Source organism: Caloenas nicobarica, chromosome 3 (genome assembly GCF_036013445.1).
Source record: "Caloenas nicobarica isolate bCalNic1 chromosome 3, bCalNic1.hap1, whole genome shotgun sequence".
Taxonomy (NCBI): Eukaryota; Metazoa; Chordata; class Aves; order Columbiformes; family Columbidae; genus Caloenas; species Caloenas nicobarica.
The window spans coordinates 55,566,857-55,592,267 of record NC_088247.1 but is presented as its reverse complement, the minus strand read 5'-3'; the positions used below and the strand labels follow the sequence as shown (position 1 = coordinate 55,592,267).

General features: G+C 37.9%; 1 protein-coding gene across 1 annotated transcript in view; it reads right to left on the bottom strand.

The window, feature by feature from the left end:
* NKAIN2 (sodium/potassium transporting ATPase interacting 2) overlaps positions 1–25,411 on the bottom strand; it is a 539,262-nt gene that overhangs the window by 66,307 nt on the left and 447,544 nt on the right. The window contains exon 4 of the mRNA XM_065631942.1: positions 9,443–9,643. Within this exon, the coding sequence (XP_065488014.1) occupies positions 9,443–9,643 (201 nt within the window). The remainder of the gene's footprint in view (positions 1–9,442; positions 9,644–25,411) is intronic.

Genomic DNA, 25,411 nt, shown 5'->3' with positions numbered 1-25,411 from the left:
CCACTGAATCAGAGCAAACTTGTTTGCAGACAATTATCATATAACTTAGCTTTATATGAGCCCAGCTCATTAAGAAGGGAAGCTTTTAGGGAAATGAATGAGTAGAATTCTACTGATGAAGCTCCCTGCTCATTAAAAAACTGTTTATGCTTTGATGTGTACAATTCAGTTTTCTGCAAGAAGTAGTGAAGAAATACAGGTAAAATTTGGTAGAAACAACTACAGATAACACACATAGGCATAAAGAAATCTCTTATGGTAATCTTTCAAAACACTAATGACATATGCTCTGACGTTATTGTCAAACAGAGAAACAGCAATATGCTGTGCTCTGAGGCAATGTCAAAGATGCCTGAACCTGATGTTGCTCCTCTGCTAACACGGCACAAAAGTGTTATTAAATTATCACTTTACAATGATTCATACCCTCTTGCCATTGTGCTGATTCTGCCCAGTCCTGCAGTGAAAAAAGTCTTTCTAAAACACCAATCTGTGTCATTAAGAATCAATTTTCCTTCAAGCACTGTGTTGCCTGAAAAAGAAACTCCACGTTAATTAAACAATGTTATTTTTCCCCATTAGGTCTCCTTTCTAACTTATAAATATTCTCACTGCTCTACAAGCACAGGAGGAGGCAGTTGATGTGCAAGGTATGTGCATGAGTGTATGTGTATGGAAGAGGTGGAGGCTGCTCTCATAATGGAGGTGGGGAAATAAAATTAGTAAGGGTAACTCTGAGTGAGGGCTTTTATGTGCAAGAAGTGCCTCCTGCACAACCGAAGAGGTTTATGTTATCTAGAAAGGAAAGTGGTGTCAGGCTTATTACTGCAAATAGATGTACTATGTGCTACTTTTGGTCAGCATAAAGGAAGAGATGACTGGAAAATTAAGAATCCAGTGTTAATTTACTGTCACATTTGATGGTAAGATGTTTTGCAAGAGCTTTGGCTTTTTGCATTAGCAACAAGTAGATCTGATAATTACTTTTTTTTTTTTTTTAGCATATCCCATTGCATGTATTTTGAGCACAGGAATGGTATATGCTGGTTCATTAGCAGAACCCAAAGCCTACATCAGCTGGTGACACCTCCTAAAAGATGGACATTATCCATCTGAACTCAGTGAAGATGTTTAATACATACAAGTTCATAGGTAGATCCTTGCCCTGAATATTTGTAGCTCTGACAAAAAGACCTGCCTGTTTACTTTTAGAATTTCAACATGGAAAAGCCAGGGCAGACTTATGTTTTATTTGATTTCACTCATGCTTATTTTGGGACCCATAGAAACACCCTTTTGCTGTTTGACTCATTCCTAATGACATCATTAGTCAGGCAGCTTTTATTTTTCATGCATTCATATGACTACTTCACTTTGTTGCCCATCCTCCCCTCGTGCAGTCTGTCCTGCTGATACACCCACACGCTTCACACCCACAGCTTGTTTATTTTAGTCCTGCTCTGTCATTTGCTCGTCTCTCTGGAGCAACTGCTAGTCTTTTTCTCTGCTCAGGTCTCATCAGTGTCTTCCCAAATTTAAAAGAAAAAAAGAGAAAAAGAAAAAAGAGATAGAAAAAAAAAATATATATATATTTCCCCCCAGCCCCACTCCCCTCCCCGCCACATTGTAGAAGCCTTGTTTCCCTTTCCTGCTTTAAATGCAGGAGTTTTACAAGCTGTCTGTTCCTTTAACCTCTGTTGTCCTGCTGATGCCCTCCTGATCTCTCACTTTGTGAATCTCAGCTTCAGAGGAGCATCCTGCCTCTACATGTGCCATTGTCCTCTCCTTACTCCTGACCAATGCCTCAGTCTAGACTGAGACCATCTGAAATACTACTGCAGGGATGCTTTATCCCTCCATTTCTTCACTTTAGGTTCTTCCCGTGAAATTCAACTACTCCTTTCAACTGCAAGGTTCTCTGTGGCTTGTCCCACTTGGCTTGTCCACTCCTGTCAGTATGAGATTGCACTGCTGATGAACCACCAGCTCATTGTCAGCCACTCAATAAATATCAAAGTTTTTCACACTTTCTTCTTTTGCTGCCTTTTAGAAGAAATTTCTACCAGATAATGCAAAGTTTGGTTGTTATTCTTGTTCATATCCTTTTTTAGGGCTTTTCTATCACACCTACAAAAAAGCTGACGATGGCCAAACAGGAGGTGCATGGAAACTGCAGACCAGTATTCCCTCTCCATTCTTCTGCCTTTCCCCTCTTTTCTGTCTGTATGGGTTGGCTGGCTTGTTTTGTACTTTAAAGGTTAGTTCTTTTGAACAGACAGGAAATGCTGCTTTGCTTTGCAGTCATACTGTCCTCAGCACTGTTGGGGGCTTTTAAGTTAAAAGTTGTTAGAAACTTATTGGAACATGTGGGTCTAAAGCACAAATAGACAGTCCAGTTAAGAAATTTGTATGAGAGCACCTGATTACTCACTGCTCACATCTCCCCACAGGGCATGAGAGTATTTAATGTCATCTGTGCTATGCTAATATTAAGGATTTTGAGAGTACCCTATTCTAATTATTATTAATCCTTGAGAGAAGCAGGGAACATCACTGCTATTCTACTGTTCTAAGTGCTTAAATACATACACAGACCACCTTTCTTCAATATTTGATTACCTCGCAATGTTTAATGGAATTATCCTAGCAATATCTTTCTGAAATATTTAAGAACCATGGTTTGTATAGTACAGAAAATAATTGTCACGAATTAAGCACTCTGACAAAGGTCATACTGTAAGTCTGCAATACAGCAGAGATTTCGAAGCTGGTGCCGTAACTGCATAGCTGTATTATTGCATCTTAATAACACAGTTATGCTTCATGATGTTTTAAATCAATATGACAGCATCAGAGCTTCAAAGGTATTATGCATGATGCAGACTTTGCAGAATCTCAAATAATATACATTTACTGTAACTAGTGTGGATGGACAATTACATATTACAAACTTTAAAGCATGAAATAATAATTTTAATGATTGCATGAACCATATACTCAAGTATAAATACAGGAAGGAACAAATAGGAATTAAGACTAATGTACAGCATATAAAAGTCAGTGGACAGGATCACTATGAAAATGGTCAATACTTTTGTGTAACAGTTTACTTACAGTTTTATTTATTTGGCATGTAAGTTACCATCAATAATGTAGATACAGTACATAATAAATGCTTTTTCCCTACTCGTTTTACTGGAATAATATTACACAGTTCATCTTTTCAAAGGCTATATAGCTAAACCCCAAAATGGCTAAGGTGATGCCTTCACATTAGTCTTATTCCCATAACTCAGGCACTTAGTTCCACTAAAATCAATAGACTTGTGAGTGTGTAAGTGAGGAGTAAAAGACAAGCATAATAAATACTTTTAATCCTGCGTTGGCAAATAGATATGTAATTCTGTCACACTTATCTCCAAGGCTGATCTCTTATTTGCATGTTTTCAGAATTTTGATCTACAAATGGATTTTAATGTGTCAACTTTTGCAAGAACAGCCTTGTGGGAGTGAGGGCAGGTCATGCATAATCAAAGAGTAAAACACAGGCAGAAGGAAGATGCAGAGAATCAAAGCTTCATTTCTGTATGAAATGCAATTACTATTATTATAATTTCCTTGTATCAAAAAGGCCTTACTGTACTGGGTCCCATCCACATTTAGAGGCTTTTTGAGACATCTGAGAGATCACTATCTGTGCAAATGGTACAGTGTCTTATAAACCAAACATGAAAAATTTAGGCCTGCTTTCCTCTGCAGCACTTGGGAAGAGGCACAGAGAGATGAAATAACTTTCCCAAGGACATTGTGGCAGACCTAGACACAGAACCCACTGACCTGAACCACAGCTCAGGGCCTGAACTAAAAAGATTTTCACCTTCTGTTATAAGACAAGAGTTCAATAAGTGCCAATCAAGAAAATTGTATGTAGGATCTGTAGCTAGAATTAGACATTGATGAGTGTAGGTGGCTGTGAAACTGCTAGCGGGTGACCCTTTTTCAGCTGTGTGACTAAAAAGCTGGGATGCATATACTATTTATACACAGAGCCAAAGACCACCTTAAGCACTGACATTACATGCCAAGGTTAACAGAGGAATATTCCCTGCACTGTGTCTACCCATGTCACTGCCTTTCCCATGGTGAAGTGGTCGCTATATCTCCTAACTTTCAGGGGTGGGAACTTTCATTCAGCCTTCACTCTGCAAATACCGTACAGAATGCAAGTCAAATTTCACAAACTGGTAGCAAATCAAATCTCCATTAGAACCACTGACCTCATTCCTTACCTGGAACAATTCTCTCCAGAGATCAGTAATTTAAGTGTATCTATCCTTGATAACCCAGGAGTCCTGAAAATGAAATAGCTTCTCAGATGTAAGCAGCAAGAATCAATAACCATTAAGCACATAAGGACACTTTAATGTATGAATCTTATGGGTATCCAAGCCATGCCATCACCAGATCAGTTCATTTTGTTAACATGTAGGCACAAGGAACAGGCAGAATTGTGGTTGTTGCAGAGCACATTGGATGGTCCAGGTGCTCAAGATGCTGTAGCTCTGTAAATGGGACTTCCCTGAGAGAGGAGAGTGGAATGGAGAATTTGGCCCAGCATGTGAACATAGGTTGCATTGAGGGTTAGCTTTATGCAACAAAACAAATGAATTAGCTGTGGCCGAAATGATGCATTTTTTTTCTCCATGTATCAGCACAACATTAAATGAATTCCTGTTGCTGTCAAAGTGCAACGAAGCTAAGATCTCACCTTTACAGCTATGATGTTTGCCAGGAATCGGGGAGGGCAGGAAAGGAAGGAAATGTTCCATAGAAATACCTTCCCCACATGTTTTCCCAGACCCCAGGGTTTCATGCAAAGCAGAACAAATCACGCCCTTAGCAGTTCTGTTCAGTTCCATACAGCTGCATGCTGTAAAAAAAATATGTTTGTTTATTTTGCAGCATTGCAGGCTCCAAAGCTGCTCTTAAGAATGAAATAGATTCCCTTCCCTTGCTTTCTCCCTTCTTCACTCTGAACCCCTCTCTCTTTTTAACTTGCTGGAAGAAGATGGTAAGACATAAAGTGATAGCAATGTGGCTCATTCTCAAAAGCACCAAATGGGAGTTATTAGTATGGAGCACTGAGTAAACTGAGAAGCATGGTGTGTGGCACTAAGATTTTGATGAGTACCACTTCAGAGAGGCAACTACTACAATAGTTGAGTGAAAAATCAGTGGAAGTTTTTCACGATAGATTTCCATAAACATGAAAAAAAAATCAGTGGCTGAGCAAGAAGTAATGTGCTGACATAGAAATGGCTAAAAGACAGGCATAAAAGTGCATTATATGGTAATTTTTTTAATATTTGTGATGCAAGGATTGATTTACTGATAGGTTCTAAATAGGCTGTAGTCTTCTACTACCATCATCCAATGCACTAAATGCTCTGTGTCATGGGACACAAGAGCTGCTGTGGTTGCATTGCAGCCCCTATTATCACTGTGGGTTATTCCAGCCCTGCTTTGCATACATAGAAGCTAAATACCCAAATTAGGATAATTCTTGTTTTGTCAGAGCATTTTCTTGCTCTCATTAGTTCTCAATTTTTCCCCATTTTGAAGATTTTCTAAACCATAAGCATTCAACTGGTCAAAGTAGAGAGACCAACAAAATGAATTTTCTGTTACTTCTTCAGTGTGAGCTAAACTAGCAATTTTGCCCAGTTGTTTGTTTACTCTGAGCAAAATCCACTCCTCAGGACTAGCTGGTGAAATATCTGTGCATCAGGACATCTGTCTCTCTTTAGTCTCTAAGGCTGGTATTATGTAATAAACACCACACCACTCAGCACACTGTGCGCTCTCCTGATCTTTGGGATCATTTAACCTTCCATTTGCTTTAAATATGACTTTGTTTCAGTAGTAGGAGAAGTGAAAATTCTCCAAAATTTCACTCTTAAAAACCAAAAATCTGTGTTGACTTGCACAGAATTAGCAGCATCATTTGTATAGTTCACAGTCCGGTGCTGTTTGTTTCTAGTATGGGTTTTGGAGACTACGAGTATTCTGCACCTCCCCAGGAGAGTTTTTGTCTGCAATCCTTGAAATATTCCACAGCCCACCTGGAGACTTGCTTTTGAGAAAGTATAAACCATGGGGTGCTTTATAGCTTTTATCTTAGCTGTCATATTCTTTCCATTTAGTAATCCACAGCAAATACCACATCTATGTGAAGCCTAATCTGTAGCTAGATTCTTTGTGAGTCTACTGGCAAGCTGTACAAAGAACACTCAGTACAATGTTTTCAAAGACCGACATAAGTAGTCCTCAGTGAAGCTGAATGTCCTTGTAACTTTTTATCAGTATGCAGTAGGAAACATACTTAAAATTTGCTGCAGTGCTACCAGTCCATGAAAAAGCCAAACATCAACATTAACTTGATCATCATCACAAATATACAGAAATACAAATAGAAAGCAAGTAACCAATTAATTGGTTGCAATTTATAGTTTTAAAGTACATGATCCACTTAATTTACCATAAAATAACATTGAAAAGAAAGATTAATTTCTTTCTGCTAACTGGAGATCAATCTGATCTCAGGCTTGGGTTTGTTGAAAGCTAGTTTGCTGAAAACTAAGCGATATTTGCTTTTCTAACTTTGTGTTATATGTCACTAAGCAGTACCAGATAATTCCTCTGTTTCTCACCACATTTAACATGATAGTGAATTTATGCTATCATTTCTATTAGAAAAGGAATCCCGTGCCCACAGCTGGGAAGGTGAAAACGATGTAAACAGTAAAGAAGCAAGCACCAGGTCTGGAAAATTGACCCATGCATATACTGTGTAGTTCTTTACCTATGATAATCACACTTAACGTAACATGAATGGAAATCTAAAACCAGCTGTAGCTGGCTACAGCTAATGAATTACCAATGGTTTGTTATCCTGAACCATTCCTCTGACTTGCAAAGAATGACCTCATCTAGAAACACAGCTCTGTTTAGGCACAGACACACAAAAACCTTGCTGCATCAGGAACACAACTGAGCTTGAATTATGTATTCCTTGAGTTTATTGTTCATCATTCATTACACACACGCACAAAAATGTAGAAAAGCCTGGATATCTCCTTTGGAGGACTTGAGTGCAGGAGGGCTCTACAGAGGGATCTGGACTGGCTGCATCATTGGGCTGAGGCCAATTGTATGAGGTTCAACAAGGCCAAGTGCTGGGTCCTGCACTTGGGTCACAACAACCTCATGCAACTTTTGGGGAAGAGTGGCTGGAAAGCTGCCTGGTGGAAAAGGATCTGGTGGTCAACGGCTGGCTGAACATGAGCCAGCAGTGTGGCCAGGTGGCCAAAGAGGCCAGCAGCATCCTGGCTTGTATCAGGAATAGTGTGGCCAGCAGGTCTAGAGAAGTTATTATTCCACTGTACTCGGCACTGGTGAGTCTGCACCTTGAACACTGTGTTCAGTTTTGGGCCCCTCGCTATAGGAAAGGCATTGAGGTGCGGAGAGAGTTCAGAGGAGGGTGACAAAGCTGGTGAAGGTTTTGGAGCACAAATCTGATGAGGAGCAGCTGAGGGAACTGGGGCTGTTTAGCCTGGAGAAAAGGAGGCTGAGGGGAGACCTTATCGCTGTCTACAACTACCTGAAAAGAGGTTGTAGCGTGGAGGATGCCGGCCTCTTCTCCCAAGTAGCAAGTGATAGGATGAAAGGAAATGGTCTCAAGTTAGACCGGGGGAGGTTTAGGTTGGATATTAGGAAAAAATTCTTCACTGAAAGGGTTATCAAGCACTGGAACAGGCTGCCCAGGGAAGTGGTTGAGTCATTACCCCTGGAGGTATTTAAAAGATGTATAGACGTGGCACTTAGGGACATGGCTTAGTGGTGGACTTGGCAGTGTTAGGTTTACAGTTGAACTCGATGATCTTACGGGTCTTTTCCAACCTAAATGATTCTATGAGTTAAGCTCATGTGATAACAATTGTTTATAAATAAAATTGTAAAGCTATTTTAATCTCATTTACTTGTTCATGCTGATTTTGTTGCACTTTCCTCATTGTCTCTTTTGCACCAGCTGTGGCTTGCCAAAATTACAGGTGTGAACAATTTGGAGAAAGGGTTGCTTTTGTCTTCCAGACCTATCTACTGCCTGCCTTGCCACCTACTTGGTCAGGGTCCCTTTTCTCTGCTACAACACAGTGAGCTGCCGAGCACGAAGAAGACCTGGGATGGCTCCCCTTAAAGGAGGCAGCTGGGCTTTCGGGTGAATCAGCCACCAACCTTTAGCACACAGAGCTCACACAGAGATCTATTGACAGAAAAATATACTGTTCCAAACTCACCTGATATTTGGTCATTTACAGCTAGGCTGGGGAATAGGCAGATGGAAAAGCTGCTCACTTTTTGGGTAGCTGAGGACCACATTACATATTATTGACTGTCTTACTGCCTTACATTAACTTCTGTATCTGGCTAACCAGATTTGCTCTCTCTTTTGCTGGTATAGCTCCTCTTTGGACAAAACAGTGGAATCTCCTGACCAAAAAATTTGTATAGAGGGAGTCATTTACCCAGGCACTGGTCCAAATTTAGGTATATAGTAACAGTTTTATGTGCAGTCATATGTGTCTCCACCTGGGCATAAACATGTTTGTATCACTAGAGCAAACATAAAAATGCAGATTGCCATTCAATGTAATTAATTCAGTGTTTATGTCATCTTTTCATCTAGGTCAGAGACAACATAAGGCAAACTTATTAGTACAGGTAAACATGGCTGAAAAACCTATCAATTTCCCCCAAAACAAACTGGTTTTATTCCTTATAAATTTTATGCAGTGTAACAGTGGATTTTTTTCCTCCTAGAAGGATTTAAGATTTCTGGTTTTGATTTTCATATAACAAACACAACATTGTGTTCTTCTGGGAAGAACCTTTCCCATTCACCCCAAGTGCATATTGACTAATATGGTTAAAGACAAATTGATCAGTTTTGAGTCTGTGGACCAATCAGCAAATCTATTTTTACTATTATAAGTTTCTCCTTCATTTTGGCTTTTCTTTTATATTTAATTTAGCTTTCACAACCATGGCTGTAACTTCTTATTATGTCACAACTTATATCTTATAGTCTAATTTGAATGTAACCTGCTATAAATTATTTGTGGCATGATCAACCGGCAAAATGGCAGTCAGGAAAACAGAGTGTGTCATGTCAGCAGTTCTCACAGCAATAAACGTGTGTTGGAGCTCTTTGTGTACAGACATCTTGAACCAGGTGCAAGACAACAGAGTTTCATAACAAAACTAACACTTAGAGCCAGGGTTTGTAAATGGATGGCACAATACTCCAGTATTCTGGTAATGACGTTCTGGAAGAAGAAATCTAGAAAAGGTGGTGGGGATTATATAATCTGTAAACACTTACTGCAAGGAAGATCTGAAGAGAACTGTGAGCCACTTCTATGTACTGATATTCAAGAAAACACCCCGAGACAGTGATATAGCGATGATCCTCTGGTGCCCAGTCTGGGGCTGGGGTTACTGAGGTCACGGTGCAGCCTGGCCCATTCTCCATCCACCAAGAACGATGCATTGAGATATTGAAGGTCAGAATGAGATCTGTTTCCTGCAAAAGAACAAGTGATGAATTAATGTGCTGGGATGGTACTCTGGCATCAAATGCCTCAGCAAGAGATTTCACAGAATGCATAAAGAAGCAAAGAGCGGTGATAAAACCGCACTGTCACATAGAAGTTAGTGGAGCTTGCCTGCAGCAAGCGCAAGTAGCAGTACCTTGGCAGTAAGAATAACCCTGCAAGCCAAGATCTGTTCCTAGACATTATGGTAACCTAGATTATAGCAGTAATTTCTGTTACATTGCCTGTTTTCCTGTGCAAACCACAAGTACTAGCGCATATGCACATTTACACAGCAATGCTCATCTGCTCAGTTCCTAGAAATATGGCCTATATTTTGGTGGTCTGATGTACCAAACTCTACAAGAGTCCTTGGGAACCAAGATTTCATAGACTTTAATATGAGTGGGTCACCTGCAAGAAGTTTTGTCTCATGGACCTTGTGAAGCAGACCTGTGGTAGTTCTGCTAAAATATTGGAGAAGATTTAAAACAAAGGTTTCTTCACATTTTATTACAAGTATTGCCTCTTTGTAATGCCTCTTTCACAAGTATTGCCTCTTTGTAATGCCTCTTTCAGATTTCTAACTTCCTAGGAGTCTGTAAGGAAACAGCTAGTGAGTGTTCCTCATCTAAAGATTGCTTAGCTTGCTAAAATGGAGGGGCAAAGAGGCCTGCAACCTTTAACTCCCTTGCAGCTAGTGCCATGGAGTAACTAGTCAGCCATGCTTTCCATTAAGATCGCATTTATAAATAGTTTATAAAGGATTAATGAATGATTAATATACATCATAAACAACACTACGGATATGACTTTCATAAATTATACTTGGTTGCACATTACTTGAGGGTGTTATACATAGTCATAACAAAACTATGGACTTTGTGGATTCTGTAAGAGCCTACAGTGTTTACCAACCCTTTATAAATTATTTATAAGTGCAACCTCATTGTAAAGTGTGACTATCTAGTCTGTGTGCACATGTGTTCGGTCATGCAAAGAAAATTGCTTTTAAATAATGTCTTTGTGGAGCCAAACTCTCCCCACACCTAACCCACATTTTTTTCAGCCTGTTGATGACATTAATAATTAAGATTCTCATAAAGATTTTAAAATGTAACTATTTAATTAGGTTTACTGTGCCAAAAGGAATAAATAGAATACCGTTCTGCAGCAGATATGTTGCATCCACATTTCTCTCCTTTCAAAAACTGTTAGTTTTTTCAGTCCCACTTATTTTCCCTTTTTGCACTAACTCATGCAAAGGTAACTCCATCCAGGGAGGTTTTGGATAATGTCATGACTGACATGTCAGTTGATCTGTGATTACACCTGACACTGTATTGTAGCTGAATGTTTTTTTCTGTAAGTTGTAGTTCCTGTCTAAAAGTTCAGAATTTTTGTACACTAAAAAAAAAAATCAGTTATTACCCTGTATAACCATACTCAACTATCAGATGGCAGGAAAGACTGTAAATATTTTTGTGATGAATAAATACTCTACATTCTCACAACAGCCCAACCCAGCAAGTAATAAACTGAATGAGTAAATGTATGATGCTTTGCATGAATTTAGTCATGCAACTAACATCAAGCATTTAAAAGTGATAAAATCAACAGTGAATATTTGCATAAACAATACAAATTTTTCAACAGATACATTTATCTACTGCTATAAGTCTTCACCCCCAGCAAACCTCTTATTTCTCTGGAACTCTCCCTACCAAGATGTTTCTTGGAAATGGGCATTTTTACCTTACATCCAAGCCAGAAGACTATTTTTCTTTCTGCAGTCAGAGCTGTTACAGCCCCTCAGTAACACACTGGCCTTCTCATCTGGGGTAAGAAGTTGAAGAATGGGTATCTTTGGAGTAACTTTGCTTAGAGTAATAGATTTATTCCTGAATGACTAAAATTGGAATCCATCATGTTATGGTCAGAAGAACTTTAAGCTATTTTAGTTACCATGGAAAATCCTTTACCTCTAGTCTCCAATCAGAGACGCAGCACGAATGAACAAGACTCATTGTCTGGCTCTATTTTATCATTTGCAATACCTTCAGAAGAATTGTGATGGACTAAAAATACTTTAAGTGCAGACAAAGGGTGAAAAATATATTCCTTGAAAAAGAAAGGGATAAACTGGCTTGCAGGAACTATTTGTTATGCATTTGCCAGATGAAGTTAAAATGGATCAGGACAAGCTAAACATAAAGATGAAAACTGGGCTCTCTGGTTAGAACATCATTGCTCTAGGGATGGTTATGTTTGCTTACAAAGGGTGCAGTAATCAAAAATTTTATAGGTTAAAAGCACAAGTAAATTTCCCATTTACATAGGAAATATAATCACAGATTAAAATACTTATAATTACATATATAAATAAAACTTCACGAAGTCCATCTTTCTTCCATCCCTGAATTTATCTCCAAATGATTTTCTGAAATTATTTGTTACATCTAGAAAACTCCCTTGCCCTCAAATCATTGTTTGGCAGCTAAATTGAATGCTGACATTAGGAACAAGTAATCTTGTTTTTTTCAAGATGAGTCTTTTAGCGTTTGCCAGTAAAAAATTACAGATCTTTATCAGATCCATATTCTATTCCTATCTCTGAATAATCAGTAAAATATTGTTTTGTTTCCTCTTCTCACACAGTAGGCCTGATGCATGTCACAGAAGTGCTATATTCCTTAATTCTTCGTGTTATTAAAACAAAAAAAACCCAACTGAAAACCTTGACTTCAAATCTTAAAGAAGATTGTAGTTGAGAAGGCTTTCAAGGAATGTAACTCTTACGTCTTGAATCAATTAACAAACAAGGCCAATTTCAGAAAGCGAAATGATAAGTAGAGGTGAAATCTGGTTTTGGTAAGATTAGACATCATCCATGGCTCGGGTCAAACTTGGCTGGAATAAGCATGATAATCAATCCAGACTTCCACAAGCAAATACCTAATGTAAACCCTGTAAATTCCTATCCCCCAAATGCCTAGGATAAGAATAAATGCAGAAGGAGCCTATTCACTACACAGTTCTCTTCTCAGGTATCAATTTTTATTGCTTTGAACTTGCCTGTAACCTTCAAACCATGTCCCCGTGTATGCAACCATAGAAGCAGAGCAGTTCTTGTTTAGTAATGAATGTCACCCAGGTTATGAAAAAGTTTTACTTCTTAGTGAGAAAACTGTTAAGGATTTGAATCTCCTTGTAGAGCTGCGTAAGCCAAGGAGAGGATGAAGTATCTGTCATTAACATTCTTATACTGAAAACATTTAGAGCTATTTTGGGACAAACTCCACTTGTTATTTACTTAATTGACTGTTTGAATATAGTTTTAGTGGACATAGAAAGTCTACACTAGAAGCTGGGGATTTGTTGTACTCTCCAGTGTATTTTCCATCTGTTTTCTTTCTAACATCTGTGGCTCAAACATTGTTCAGGGAAATGGAGAGAAATGGTCTGATAAGCCTTGAAGCTATGAAACCTAACAAGAACTGTTGATACACATTGGGCATGCCGATATGATGTTGTTCACAGTCTGTATGTCAAGGAAGATTTCATTATCCTAAATTCAACAAACAGCTGCTTCCTTCATGGACACAGAAATACATCTGTATGAGCTTTACTGATGATCATTGTGCTGCTTTTGCAAATCCTGCTGGTATTTGTAAAGCCTGTTAATGAAAATTGGTGCATTAAAGTAGATTTTGCTATTCATTAAGGAGGGAAAAAACAGAGGAAAATATTTAGTAGGACATCTTTGCTGACATTCTTAAGACTTGCTGGTACTTGCAGTGTTCAGGAGAAGTACTGCTGGATTAGACAAAGGCTAGAGTTTGGAGGTCTCAGTCTCAGATCTCACAGATTAGAAGCTGAGGCATCTTAAAATTAAGTCTGTAATTTTATTTCAGCTTAGATTGTAAAAAATGTTGAGCTCTCGATGGTTTTGTGCCTGTGTTTAATATGGCAGATAACAACTTTTGCTGGGGTTAACTGCACAGCGCATAACATTTTCTGGCTGACAACAGCCGATGGCAGAACATGGCAGCAGAAAGCTTTGTATGAGCTGCCAGAAATTAATAAAACCTTCTTTGCATTAAGTAGCAGCAGGAGGCCAGCAATGCTCAAAATGAAGATAGCTCTGTTTGTACTGTATTACTACTAGTACATATTAAGTATACTATTAATACGTCTTTGTTGTAATTACAGTACATTGCTCTATCAATGATTTTTTAGGTGCATCTTAGAGGAGCTGATCCCAAACACAGTGCCAAGAGAAAAAAGAGGCAGCAATGAATCAGGATGATTTTCTTTGAAAGTCCAGGAGATCTCACCGAGTCAGGGAAATTAAATTGTACTGGCTTCAATGGTTGTGGCTTGCTGTGTCATGGGAAAAAAAAGTTTCTTCCATTTGTCTAATTAGGAATTGCTGAAATCTGTGCAAAACTGACAAGCTTCTGTACAGTTTTGTCAAATACAACCATGTAACCACTTGTTTCATTTTTCAAACTCAAACTAGCAAGAACAGGGTGCTTGGAGACTGAATGATCACACAAGGCTTCAGTGATAAAAGATCAGGGTCTGAAAGCATTTGTAGTTCTGGATGCCTCACATACACAGAGGCCTCTACAGGCTTTTTTTTTTTCCTTCTGTTATCTCACTTTTCCACTAAAACTAACTCCCATCAGGCAGCAACATTTTCTCATGCAAGTAGAACTCTTCCTGTCTAAAGAAAAAAACTGCCCTCACTGAAGGGTCAAAATAAAGCTTGGCAGTTGTGTTTCTTTCCTTTTCTTTTCTTTTCTTTTTTCTTTTCTTTTCTTTTCTTTTCTTTTCTTTTCTTTTCTTTTCTTTTCTTTTCTTTTCTTTTCTTTTCTTTTCTTTTCTTTTCTTTTCTCTTTCCTTTTCTCTTTCCTTTCCTTTCCTTTCCTTTCCTTTCCTTTCCTTTCCTTTCCTTTCCTTTCCTTTCCTTTCCTTTTTCCTCTTCCTCTTCCTTTTCCTCTTCCTCTTCCTTTTCCTTTTCCTTTCCTTCCCTTTCCTTTTTAATGCACAGTTGTTATACAGGAAATAATTATTGTATAATTGTTTAGGGATCACACATATTTAACATTCCTGATCTTTTTAATCCCGTTGCATCTGAACTGATTTTTAGTCTCTCCACTTTTCATATTTATGAAACTCTTTGTCTTTCATTTGATTTTTTTTTTTCATTAACCTAGAATCCTGGTCCTTACTTTCTTCTTAAAGAACAATTTTGTACCAGTAAAATTCCAAATTGGGTATGGAATTTGATTTACATATGTGCCTTTAGTCAGGTGAGATTTAACTTAAAGGAGGAATGTCTCCTGTCTTGGTTTATCCAGGCAAATACACAGATCGATAATGCTTAGAGTTTGCAGACGCGAATCCAAATAACCTCTTAATTCTAAATAAAAGCATTCTAAGCACAAGGACATCTTATATTTGGATAATATCCAAAAGACCGCAGAGCTTCGAGTGAGCTGGGAACACAGTCCTCCCAGCTGCAAACAAAAAGGTCTAGGCCTTGAGTAAATTAACAGGGTAAAATTAGTATCCTTAAAATGCTTCCATTTTCTAGAATAAATGGTTTATTGAGTTGCCAAGCCATTTCAGAAATACTTTGCTTGATCATCTCTGACCAAGACAAAATTTTAGCACGGTCCAACATTTAGTAAGGAAGGATGCAGAAGTCTATGGTGTAGAACTTAAACATCAGTAGATTTATGGAGTGTGTGCAGAAAGAATTTCCAGCTGATGTGGTTTGTTAGTGTCCCTTGGTGTTGGTTATTACATAGTGTTAGGTGCTGTAAAACAAAATGCGTGAGTACAGTGTCTTTTCTTTTTTTTTTTTTCTTTAAACAACTCAATTCATTCATGACCTTAGGGTGGAGCTCAAGTCTACAGTGTAGGATTTTTTGTTTGTTTAAATCAGCCTCTGCTCTCAGGTAAAGAAAAATCTACCAAGTACAGTGTATGCAGGAAACAGTAAGTACACTTGAACAGAGTTCTCAGACCACAGAAGCAACATTGTTATCACGGAGTGGTGTTAGGAAACATGAGATTATTGTTGTGTAGATGTTATTCATTAAATACGAGGCCAAGATTATATAAATTGTACGTAGTGGTCTATAGTCTAAGCACTTCTAGTCGGCAGTGATTTTATACGCATTAAGATTTCAGGAAAATTAAAAGAAGCCTGGATGAGTCAGGAAATTACTACAAAGCAAGTGAAGTCATCTTACTCAGTTTGATTCAAATGTAACTTAGGCGAATATTTTCAAAAGGGTTTACTTCTGTGGGCAGGTTGTAATGAGCTAAAGCATCAGTTTAAAATGCATAGCTACTCCTCACTTGCACTCTCAGTATGAAATAAAATAGCCACATTTAAGTGATTTGAATTCCTCTGTAGTCAATAGAAAGGACCAAGTTGAAAGAGAGGGCTAAATATTCCTGAAGGACTCTGAAAAGCTGCTTAGGGAGCCTAGGCGAGATGTTGAGCAGGAAGACAGCCACAGCCTGCTGGTAATGAAGCCCAGAGGCAGAAGTGGAAATGTGAGCCATCTCCATGTAGACCTTATGCCCTGTTCAAGAAATTTTGTGGAATAGCTATCCTGCATCGACTATTTCAGGCTCTTTCACTACAACTTATTCCACTACTGACCAGGCTGATAGATGTCACCATCCACAGAATTAGATTCAGATCTGAAGCTGTGCAGCATTCACATAGCTTGCAAATTTGGGCCAGTAAAACAAAAGTGAGATCAGTGAAGCCACACCAATGCACACTCTGCACTATGCGTACAAAGCCTGTGTGTAGTGATCTCTAACAGAACACTGCTAAATATTTATAGCAAGGACATTTCTGACCATTAGTTTTACACATTTTACATCTAGATGTGTTGTTCACCGATTTTAAGGGATTGAACAGCTGCAATTCCATCAGGACATAGGAAAAACTGTCACAGTTTTTGGTACTCAAACATGGCAGGAGCTCCTTTTGTCTGAGCTGTACTTACTCCCTAGATTTTGAAAAACACCCTTAGTTCCTGTTTGAAAGGTTCTATTTATTTTTTAAATGAAAAAGACATTTGTCATAGGAACATTTTATATGACTGTGAAAAACTTTAGTTCATAAAGAGTTCATTCATGTCCTTGAAGGTGATGATGATTATTAGAATAACTAAGGCTATGTTCAGATTTCATAAATCAAAATCTTTTCACTTTACATGCAGTAATTAATTTAACAGTAGGTGAAATTGCTCTCTCTCTTTGTGGTGTGATATCATGTCACTCAGCATGGGTGACAGATTAGTTTTATTAAAGCTAATTTGATTATCCACTACTGTCATATAAGTACAGAAATAAGATCTAACTTATCTGGAACACAGAGTGAATTACAGATGTTTTGCATATTGGTTGCTTCCTTCATTTGAGAATTATTTGAAGTATTTCTAAGAAACAGGATGCATAGTTTCTCCTCTTCCAGAACTGATAACTCTTTTTTCCCCTCTCTTCACCGTGCCTCAGAAATAAGTCTGAATAATGAGACTACTTCCAGTTTTATCTAATTTTAGCTTTCAAAATGAAAAGAATGTGAACAACACTACAAAAAATTTGTTTCGACATTTTCAGAAGAAAATATTACACTCTTCCAAACTTGACTTATTGAGGCATGTAGGCAGCATTTAGAAATTGGAATGGAAAATGTTAGCACTCCCACATATCCAGTATAGGTGTTACAGGTTCAAATCTCCTTGATCCAGAAATGAAAAATAAGCTATTAACAAACTTCTATTCTGATAATACAAGTGTCATGGAAACATACCAAAAAGAAACTTCGTCATCTGTGTTAATAAACAAATGACAATATCAAACAAGCTGATGTTCGCAAACATTTCAAGTGTGCCTCCTTTTCTCCTGTGAGCTATTGCTAAGACATGATGATGCCCAACACTTTAGTGAACTGCAGCCTCTAAGAAGAATTCAAAGCCGTTTAAAAAGATTCACTGCATAACTCTGAGTAAATGCATGGTTTTTATTAAGTTTTCAGAAGCACACCCTGAGGAATAATATTATGATGCCATACTAGCTTTTTTTAGCTAGTATGAAGCAAAGTACCTGATGTACTCCAAAAGAAACTGTAGCAATTTAAACCATTTAAGGTATTAATCCATAGATGAATAGCCTGTCACTCTTTTATGTATTGAGTATGTGGCAGGCAGTGCTGCTAAAGCACAGAGAACTACCTGCATATATAAGAATATATGTGTTCTTTTATATAGTACAAGAACACCTCATTTAAGATGGTAAAATGACCTCAAAAAAAAAATTCCATTATTTTGCTAATCTTATACTTAGTTGCATTGAAGCGGCATAAATATCGTCACCAAATATTATGTAGAGATTTTTAATGTTGGACTCTTTTCTGTCTTGCCAATAAAATATCACAAGTAACCAGGAGCAAAAACATGAAAGTGCTCAACAATTTAGGAAATTTATTTCCAAGTGTTTTCTGTCTCTTGCATTCATTTCATTTGAATCATATGGTCACAGTAGCTAGGTGTGCATATTTTATTTGCTAGCATTTCATGCTGGCTAGCTAAAATTTCACTCAAAAAAATCTCTTTAGTCTCTAGCTCTGTATCCAAAGACCCTCCAGTTTCCAGCCAGGATTAAGATGAAACACTAGGAGCAATGATCTTTAATGAGCGTAGCTTGAGAGGAGTAACTAGAACAGAGCTCTGTCTCTGTAGACTGAATCAATGATTGAAAACTTTATTTAAGAAACTGACAGGGAGTAGATTTACCATTCTAACTGCAGTGTCTGTGTCAGTTTCTTAAATTAAGTTTCCAGGAGCTGATTTAGCCCAGGGAAATGCAGAAATCTGGTGGAAGCGTCTCTTGGGGCTGCTTATACTAAATTTTTTGTTTGTGTTTAGTGCTAATGCAGAATTAGAGGAACTCCACTGTCAAGATGTTAGAAGATCGATGCTTTTATTGCTTTGAATTGGAAAGCTGGTATACACAGTAGAACAGTTGCAGGGGGAAGAATGATACAAAGAGCTCTGCTTTGATTGCCTGGTGCTTAAGAATATAGCAAAACACTGTGAATTCAAAGAAGTAGAGCTCATTTTTTTTGGTCAAGGAATAAACACAGCATATCTGGTTTATTAAATACAGACTGAGTAAAAATATTTTCAATGAAATGTATATCTGTCCAATGGAAAAATGTATTAACTTCAATAAATAATTCATTTTTGCAGTATCTATATAACACTTTACTATGAAGTGCCAGCAATATACCACATGGGCTGCCTCTTTCTTCAGAGTAAAGCTCTCATAAAATACTTATAAGAAGGATCTTTAGTTTACACAAAGACACATAGCTTTTACATCAACATTACTGATTTTTTTTCTTTCTTTAACAAAAGCATTGGAGGTATTAAAACTTCCTTGAATTCCTAGTACCAGAGCAGTTTTCTTCAATATGCATTAGTGCAATTCTGACTTGACTGGGAGCTGAATTTGGCCAGAGAAGGGCAGTAAAGCCCTATATGTTTCCAACCTAAAATATTTTTTTAAATTGAATCTGAAAGAGTGGTCTAATCTCAAAAATAAGTAGCACAATTCAGCCTGAAAATAAAGATTACATAGTTTAGTCCTCAAAGGTTAGGAAATGACCACCTCTTTGGTTCTGGCCTAGTGCACCTCAGCACTACAATACAGTATTTATTACACACTATTTTATCATGTGAGCTGAGCACACAGCACCCTGTAAAACTTCATGAAATTACCCTCACATATTTTTCAATCTTTTAACCTGTAGACACTTACACCTTAATCGAAGATAACTTCAGAATTTATTTCATTTTTTGTACTGCTGATAATTCTGTTAAATTAATGTGACCGATCACAGTATGTGAGATTAAATTTGTTAGACTGAGACCAGATATTCAGAGAAACAGTTTCCAAGATGTACACTGAACTCATTAATATATCTTTCCATACTGATGGTGACATGGGTATCTTTTTGATTCTCCGTATGGTTTTCCTGCTGATTTTGGTAAACATACTGTGATTCCTCAGCATGTTGAAGAGAATGTCACATGAGACAAAGTTCAATGTTGTCAAAACTATTTCTGTTCTGACCTACCCATAAGGAATTCCGCAAAAAAGGAAAACTATATCCAGAGAGAAATTTCTATAGTTCATGGTCATAATGGAAAGAAGTATCAAGTGATGCTGTGATGTGGTCTGTTGAGGGGCCAATTCTATCATATTTTGATTAACTACATGAATGATTGAAAAGAGAAAAGACTTATTGTGTATCAAGAGATTTCAAGTACATTTGAGGAAAGCAGTAGAATTCAAAATGATCTTCGGAAAGCTGAGATTTTTTCTGGAAAGTGCTATTCAGCAAGGACAAGTGGAAACTAAGTGAACACACAAACACAGTACAGATAGCAACAGCCTGGGCATTGCTCTCTCACAATGGTTCACAGTGGTTATCATGGTCCACAAACTGAATAGAAGTCAACACTTCTGTATTGTTGGAGAAAAGGGAGTCATCCTTCTTGGTTGTACAAACAGGAGAGCAGTCTGCAGCACTGATGTGATTCATGTTAGCTTAAGCTAACAAGCAATGCTTCAGCTCAAAAGACTTCAAGAAATTCTGCAGACTGACTGGAGAGGAGCCAGAGGGGAGCAATTAGAAAGAGCAGATGTCTGAAAACAAGACCTATTAAGAAAGACAGAAGGAACTGGGGTTTCCTAGCTCAGAAGAGAGAAGACTGAGAGCATAACTGGCTGTTGAAAAGAGCTGAGTAACCTGTTTCTCTGCATATAACAGAGACACATCCATAACTGGTCCAGGATCTAGACTACATTGCAAAGAAGACACAAATTAGATCTTGGGGAAAAAATTTCTGAAGCCAAGTGTGGGGGGAAATCACTGGAAAGGGCTGCCTGAGAAGTCTGTGTGATCTATTGATGTTGGCATTTAAGAAGAAGGTAGACAAACTTTTGTCACATTTTCATACATATTTAGGCTGGGGACATGGTCTAATTGACCTACTGAGTCATTCAGCAATGTGAATCTATTATTCTAATGACTGAAAGCATGGTTCTAGGAATACATAGTATTTATAAATATGTAACACTTATCACCAATCATTCCACTGAGATTTGATATATTTAATATAATAATTGGAAGTACCCAATATGTAAAGCACAAACATAACTGAATTTAAATATGACACTTTTCCCTGGAGCTTTCTAACAGATACAAGAAATTTTAATGCAAGAAAAGGAAGCCTTGTTCATAGAAGTAATTTTAAGTGAATGACTTTCTATAAAAATTTTCTTCTTTCTTAGGTTGCTAACTTTTGATAGTACTGCACAGTCCATTTTGTGGAACTCTTGAAACAGAGTATGACCTGTAATGGCTGGAATGCATTTCTTTAGCTTTGGTGGTTGTGCTGGTTTGGGCTGGGATAGAATTAATTTTTTTCTTAGTAGCTAGTATGGGGCTATCATTTGGATTTGTGCTGAAAACAGTGTTGGTAATTCAGGGATGTTTTAGTTACTGCTGAGCAGGGCTTACACAGAGTCAAGGCCTGTTCTGTTTCTCACCCCACCCCACCAGTGAATAGGCTGGGAATGCACAAGAGGCTGGGAGGGGACACAGCTGAGACAGCTGACTCCAACTGACCAAATGGATCTTCCACAGGATGTCACACTCAGTATACAAGCCAGGGGAAGAAGTGGGGGAAAACGTTCAGAGTGATGGCGTTTGTCTTCCCAAGTAACCATTACACGTGACGGAGCCTTTCCTTGAGATGGCTGAACACCTGCCTGCCCATGGGAAGTAGTGAATGAATCCCTTCTTTTACTTTGTTTGCATGCACAGCTTTTGCTTTACTTATTAAACCCATGAGTTTTCTTACTTCTACCCTTCCACTTCTCAACCCCATCCCACTGTGGGGGAGTAAGCGAGAGGCTGTGTGGAGCAGAGCTGCCGGCTGGGGTTAAACCATGACAGTTGTCTACTTCTGAGCTAGTTGTCTAGTCAATGGAACTGAAAAGGCACTTTCAGGGCATGTGTTATCTCACCAGTGTATGAGGTGAATCACCCCTTAAAATGTCCTTTGTTTGCAAGTCCTTTGGCTTTAGAGCAGATCTAAATACTAATCCAAAAGTAGATATCTGCATTCAATTCAACTTCATATACTTAAGAAATCAAATCTGAAATATAGGTACCCTGGAATACATACAAATCAGATGAAAAATAAATAAAATTATCTATACAGATAACCTGCTTGTCTACTCCATGTTTTCTGCAGTTAGATGTGCTAAGAAGGCACTCCAATTAAAAATACCTGGTATTAGAACAAGTATTTGATAAGTTGGAAATTCCCTCATGCATACAAAAAAAGTTTTAGTTAAATATACAATGTGGAATTTCTTTTGGAAGAATACTGAAAGGTTGCTTGATAACTAAGAAGATAATTTGCCTTGACATTTATGTATGATTCCAAAACTTCTTGAGCTTTTTGGAAACTTGGCATTAACCAGCTATGAACCCTTGTAGCCTGAGAAATTTGAGGACTTCGAGACAAGGTTTCTGGGGGTTTGTGATACTGGAAAACTGATTTCTGGGTTAATCAACTAAAAGGTTAATTGACAAGTGCCTGCGATTTCCCGGAACTGCGACTGTGCTGTAGTCAGTTCCTGCCCTTCTGCCAGCATTTTGCCATGGCTGTACTGCTCTGGATTAAGACTCCAAACTTCTCAACTTTCCCATTGGAACTAACCACCAACTTCTCTGACAAGCATCTGATATCCCACCTCAAAACTGGAAAGAAGTAAAGAGAGATAGTGCATTTGTAATAATATCAAAACTTTCTGTAGAATTCATATTTGGCATGATGAAGTTGATTTAAGCAGCCACAGAAAAGTAAAAAAAAAAAAAAAAAAGCAAAAAATTTTGCAGGCAACTAACTTTTACCTGATTCAGTAAAGAGGAATTGGCTTGCAAACTCAAATCTACAGACTCAGTAAAAGGAGACAATATGGAAACTTAATGCACTTGGGATTTTTTTTTGACAGCATGAGCTTGAACACTATTGTTAAATTGCCACAAACGAAAAGAGGAAGTAATGAGTGCCTAGTTATAAAAAAGTCTCAGATATAGAAAAAAGACATTTATGATATTAATAGTAGGCAGAAAACTAATGCTATAGAGAAGTATTCAAGCATTCATAGAGATGAAAAGAACAGATTTCATTTGGGATACCATCGGACTTTAAAAAATCAAGTGCAATAGGTTTGATAAGATGTTTTTATTAGATGGGCCAAATAGGGATAAAATAGGTTCCAGAATTTTATGTCCCCACCTAAATATGAAGCCAGTGGAAACTTCTGAAGCTTAGTTTCTCTTAATGTTTGCTGTAATCTAAAAATATCTTGCTAAAATACAGTAACACAAATGAAAAATTTTGCAATCAGAAACAGCTTGTAGTAGCATTGAGCATGGTTCATGTTTTATTCAGAAGATTCAAATATGATATCACTTGATTTTGAATCTTTAAATTTAAATCTGCATGCAAACAAAGTGACCCTTGATATCTTCTAGATTTTTCAAAGGTGAGCCTGACTGTAATTAATTTATTCTGTGGTTAGTGAGACTGGTAACCATGTGTATAAGTTCTGCTTTCTTTGTGAGAACCTGAAAGTAATTTTCCTAGTTTCCATTTTCAGATGATTATTTTTATACCTGTTAAGTCCTAATTTCCTACTCAGTATTATTCCACTTCTTAGCTGCCATCATACCTATTGTGATCTTTATCCTGAATAATTCCAGTCTCTACTTAACATCCTTTGCTACTAGCTGTAATTTTCAGCCAATACTCATGTAACAGGCCTATGGATGTATTAGATCCAGTGGCTCTAGATCTCTCCACGGAGCTCATATGCTTTTAAAATAGCAGGTAAGGCTCCTATTTCTAGCTTCAAAGTAGATATTAATCATTGGACTAACATAAAATATATCCTCCTGATAGCGAGCTGATCAGACTTCATGATTCCTATTCTACATGCAAGGGCCATGTTCTGTTCAATACTGCAGCTGTCTAAATCGGTCATTAGTGGCAGTGTTTGCTTGGTAGTTATAAACACTTCCACTGGATCTCTGGACATAATTCTGTGAAATGGAGTTGCTGATATTACCACCGAATGATGAATCAAAGTGAACAATCACACTTTACATTTCCCATTAAAATCCAGTTATTACTTCCTTAGAGATATATTATTCCTCTGATACAGAGCAGACAGTTTGACTAAACATGGAAATGATCTATAACAAGGTAGAACTAAATCTTTGATAAAATTTGAAGCAAAGATTGCAAACTCTTTGATCAGACATGATGGAAAATCTTATCAGTGAGGGGATACTTATTGGATATATTTTACAGAGGTAGAGCTTCATTTATTTATCATGCCCTGCACATTGTTTAACAATTCACACCAAAACTGCAGATTGCAGAAATAAGATATAAGAGGGCCTCTGCCCATTACTAGGAAATGGCATTAAGTTATTTAAGCTGCCATCTTCACACTGTATAACAGAACTGAAAATCTGCCTGGGTCTGTCTCTACACCATTAAGAATAAACGTCTTTAGGATAAACACTCAAAACTGAAGTGATGCAGAGGTACATGCATATAGATATGTATCACTGCCTATAGACGTGTGTGTGAGCATATATATACATATTTACATTGACTTTCTCTCTATATGTAAGGAAGGACAACAAGCGAAATCAGTGGACGTACGACCCCTGTCGTATGTCAATGATGTCCACCTCCTGGTACAAGAAACTACATCAGGGAATAGATTGCAGTCTCTTGGGGCTTCTCTTATTTATACCTTAAGTACAGCTTTTACTAGATATGATTCCATTTTGTATAACTTACATACTAGACTACCAATGAGCATAGCAAATAGAGTAAAATTTATAGTAAGAAAAGTTAGGGCAGGATTAAACTCAGTTTAACCTTCTATAAGACAGGTATCTAGTCTAAGCTACCTTTCTGGTCGAGCTATGGTCAATGGGGAGGAGCAGCTACTGCTAGAAGGCAACTGCTAACCCTGTTTTTACAGGTGCCAAAGGTACTTGTGATGAAGTGTCTCATCAGAAAACAACAATTTTGTATTGGCTTAGATAACTACCATAATCTAAATGCTTGAACTTCAAACAGGCACAAGAAAATGTGGGTTAACTACTGCTTTTCTTAATATTTCTGAAGCTGGAAGAGAACCTTATTCAAGGTCTACTTAAAGGAAGGGAAAAGTTCATAATTATGTAAATGTACCTGAATTAAACTCCATGCATTGCAATATTGAAATCGTAGAATCATAGAATGTCCTGAGTTGGAAGAGACCCACAAGGATCATTGAGTCCAACTCCTGTCCCTGCATGTGACAACCCCACAGTTCACACCATGTGTCTGAGGGCCTTGTCCAGTCTCTTCTTGAACACTGTCAGGATTGGGGCTGGGACACCTCCCTGGGGAGCCTGTTCCAGGGCTCCACCACCCTCTGGGGGAAGAATCTTTTCTCAATGTCCAACCTAAACCTCCCCTGGCACATCTTCCTGCCATTCCCTTGGGTTCTGTCAGTGGCCGCCAAAGAGAAGAGTTCAGCGCCTGCCCCTCCTCCTCCCCTTGTGAGGAAGC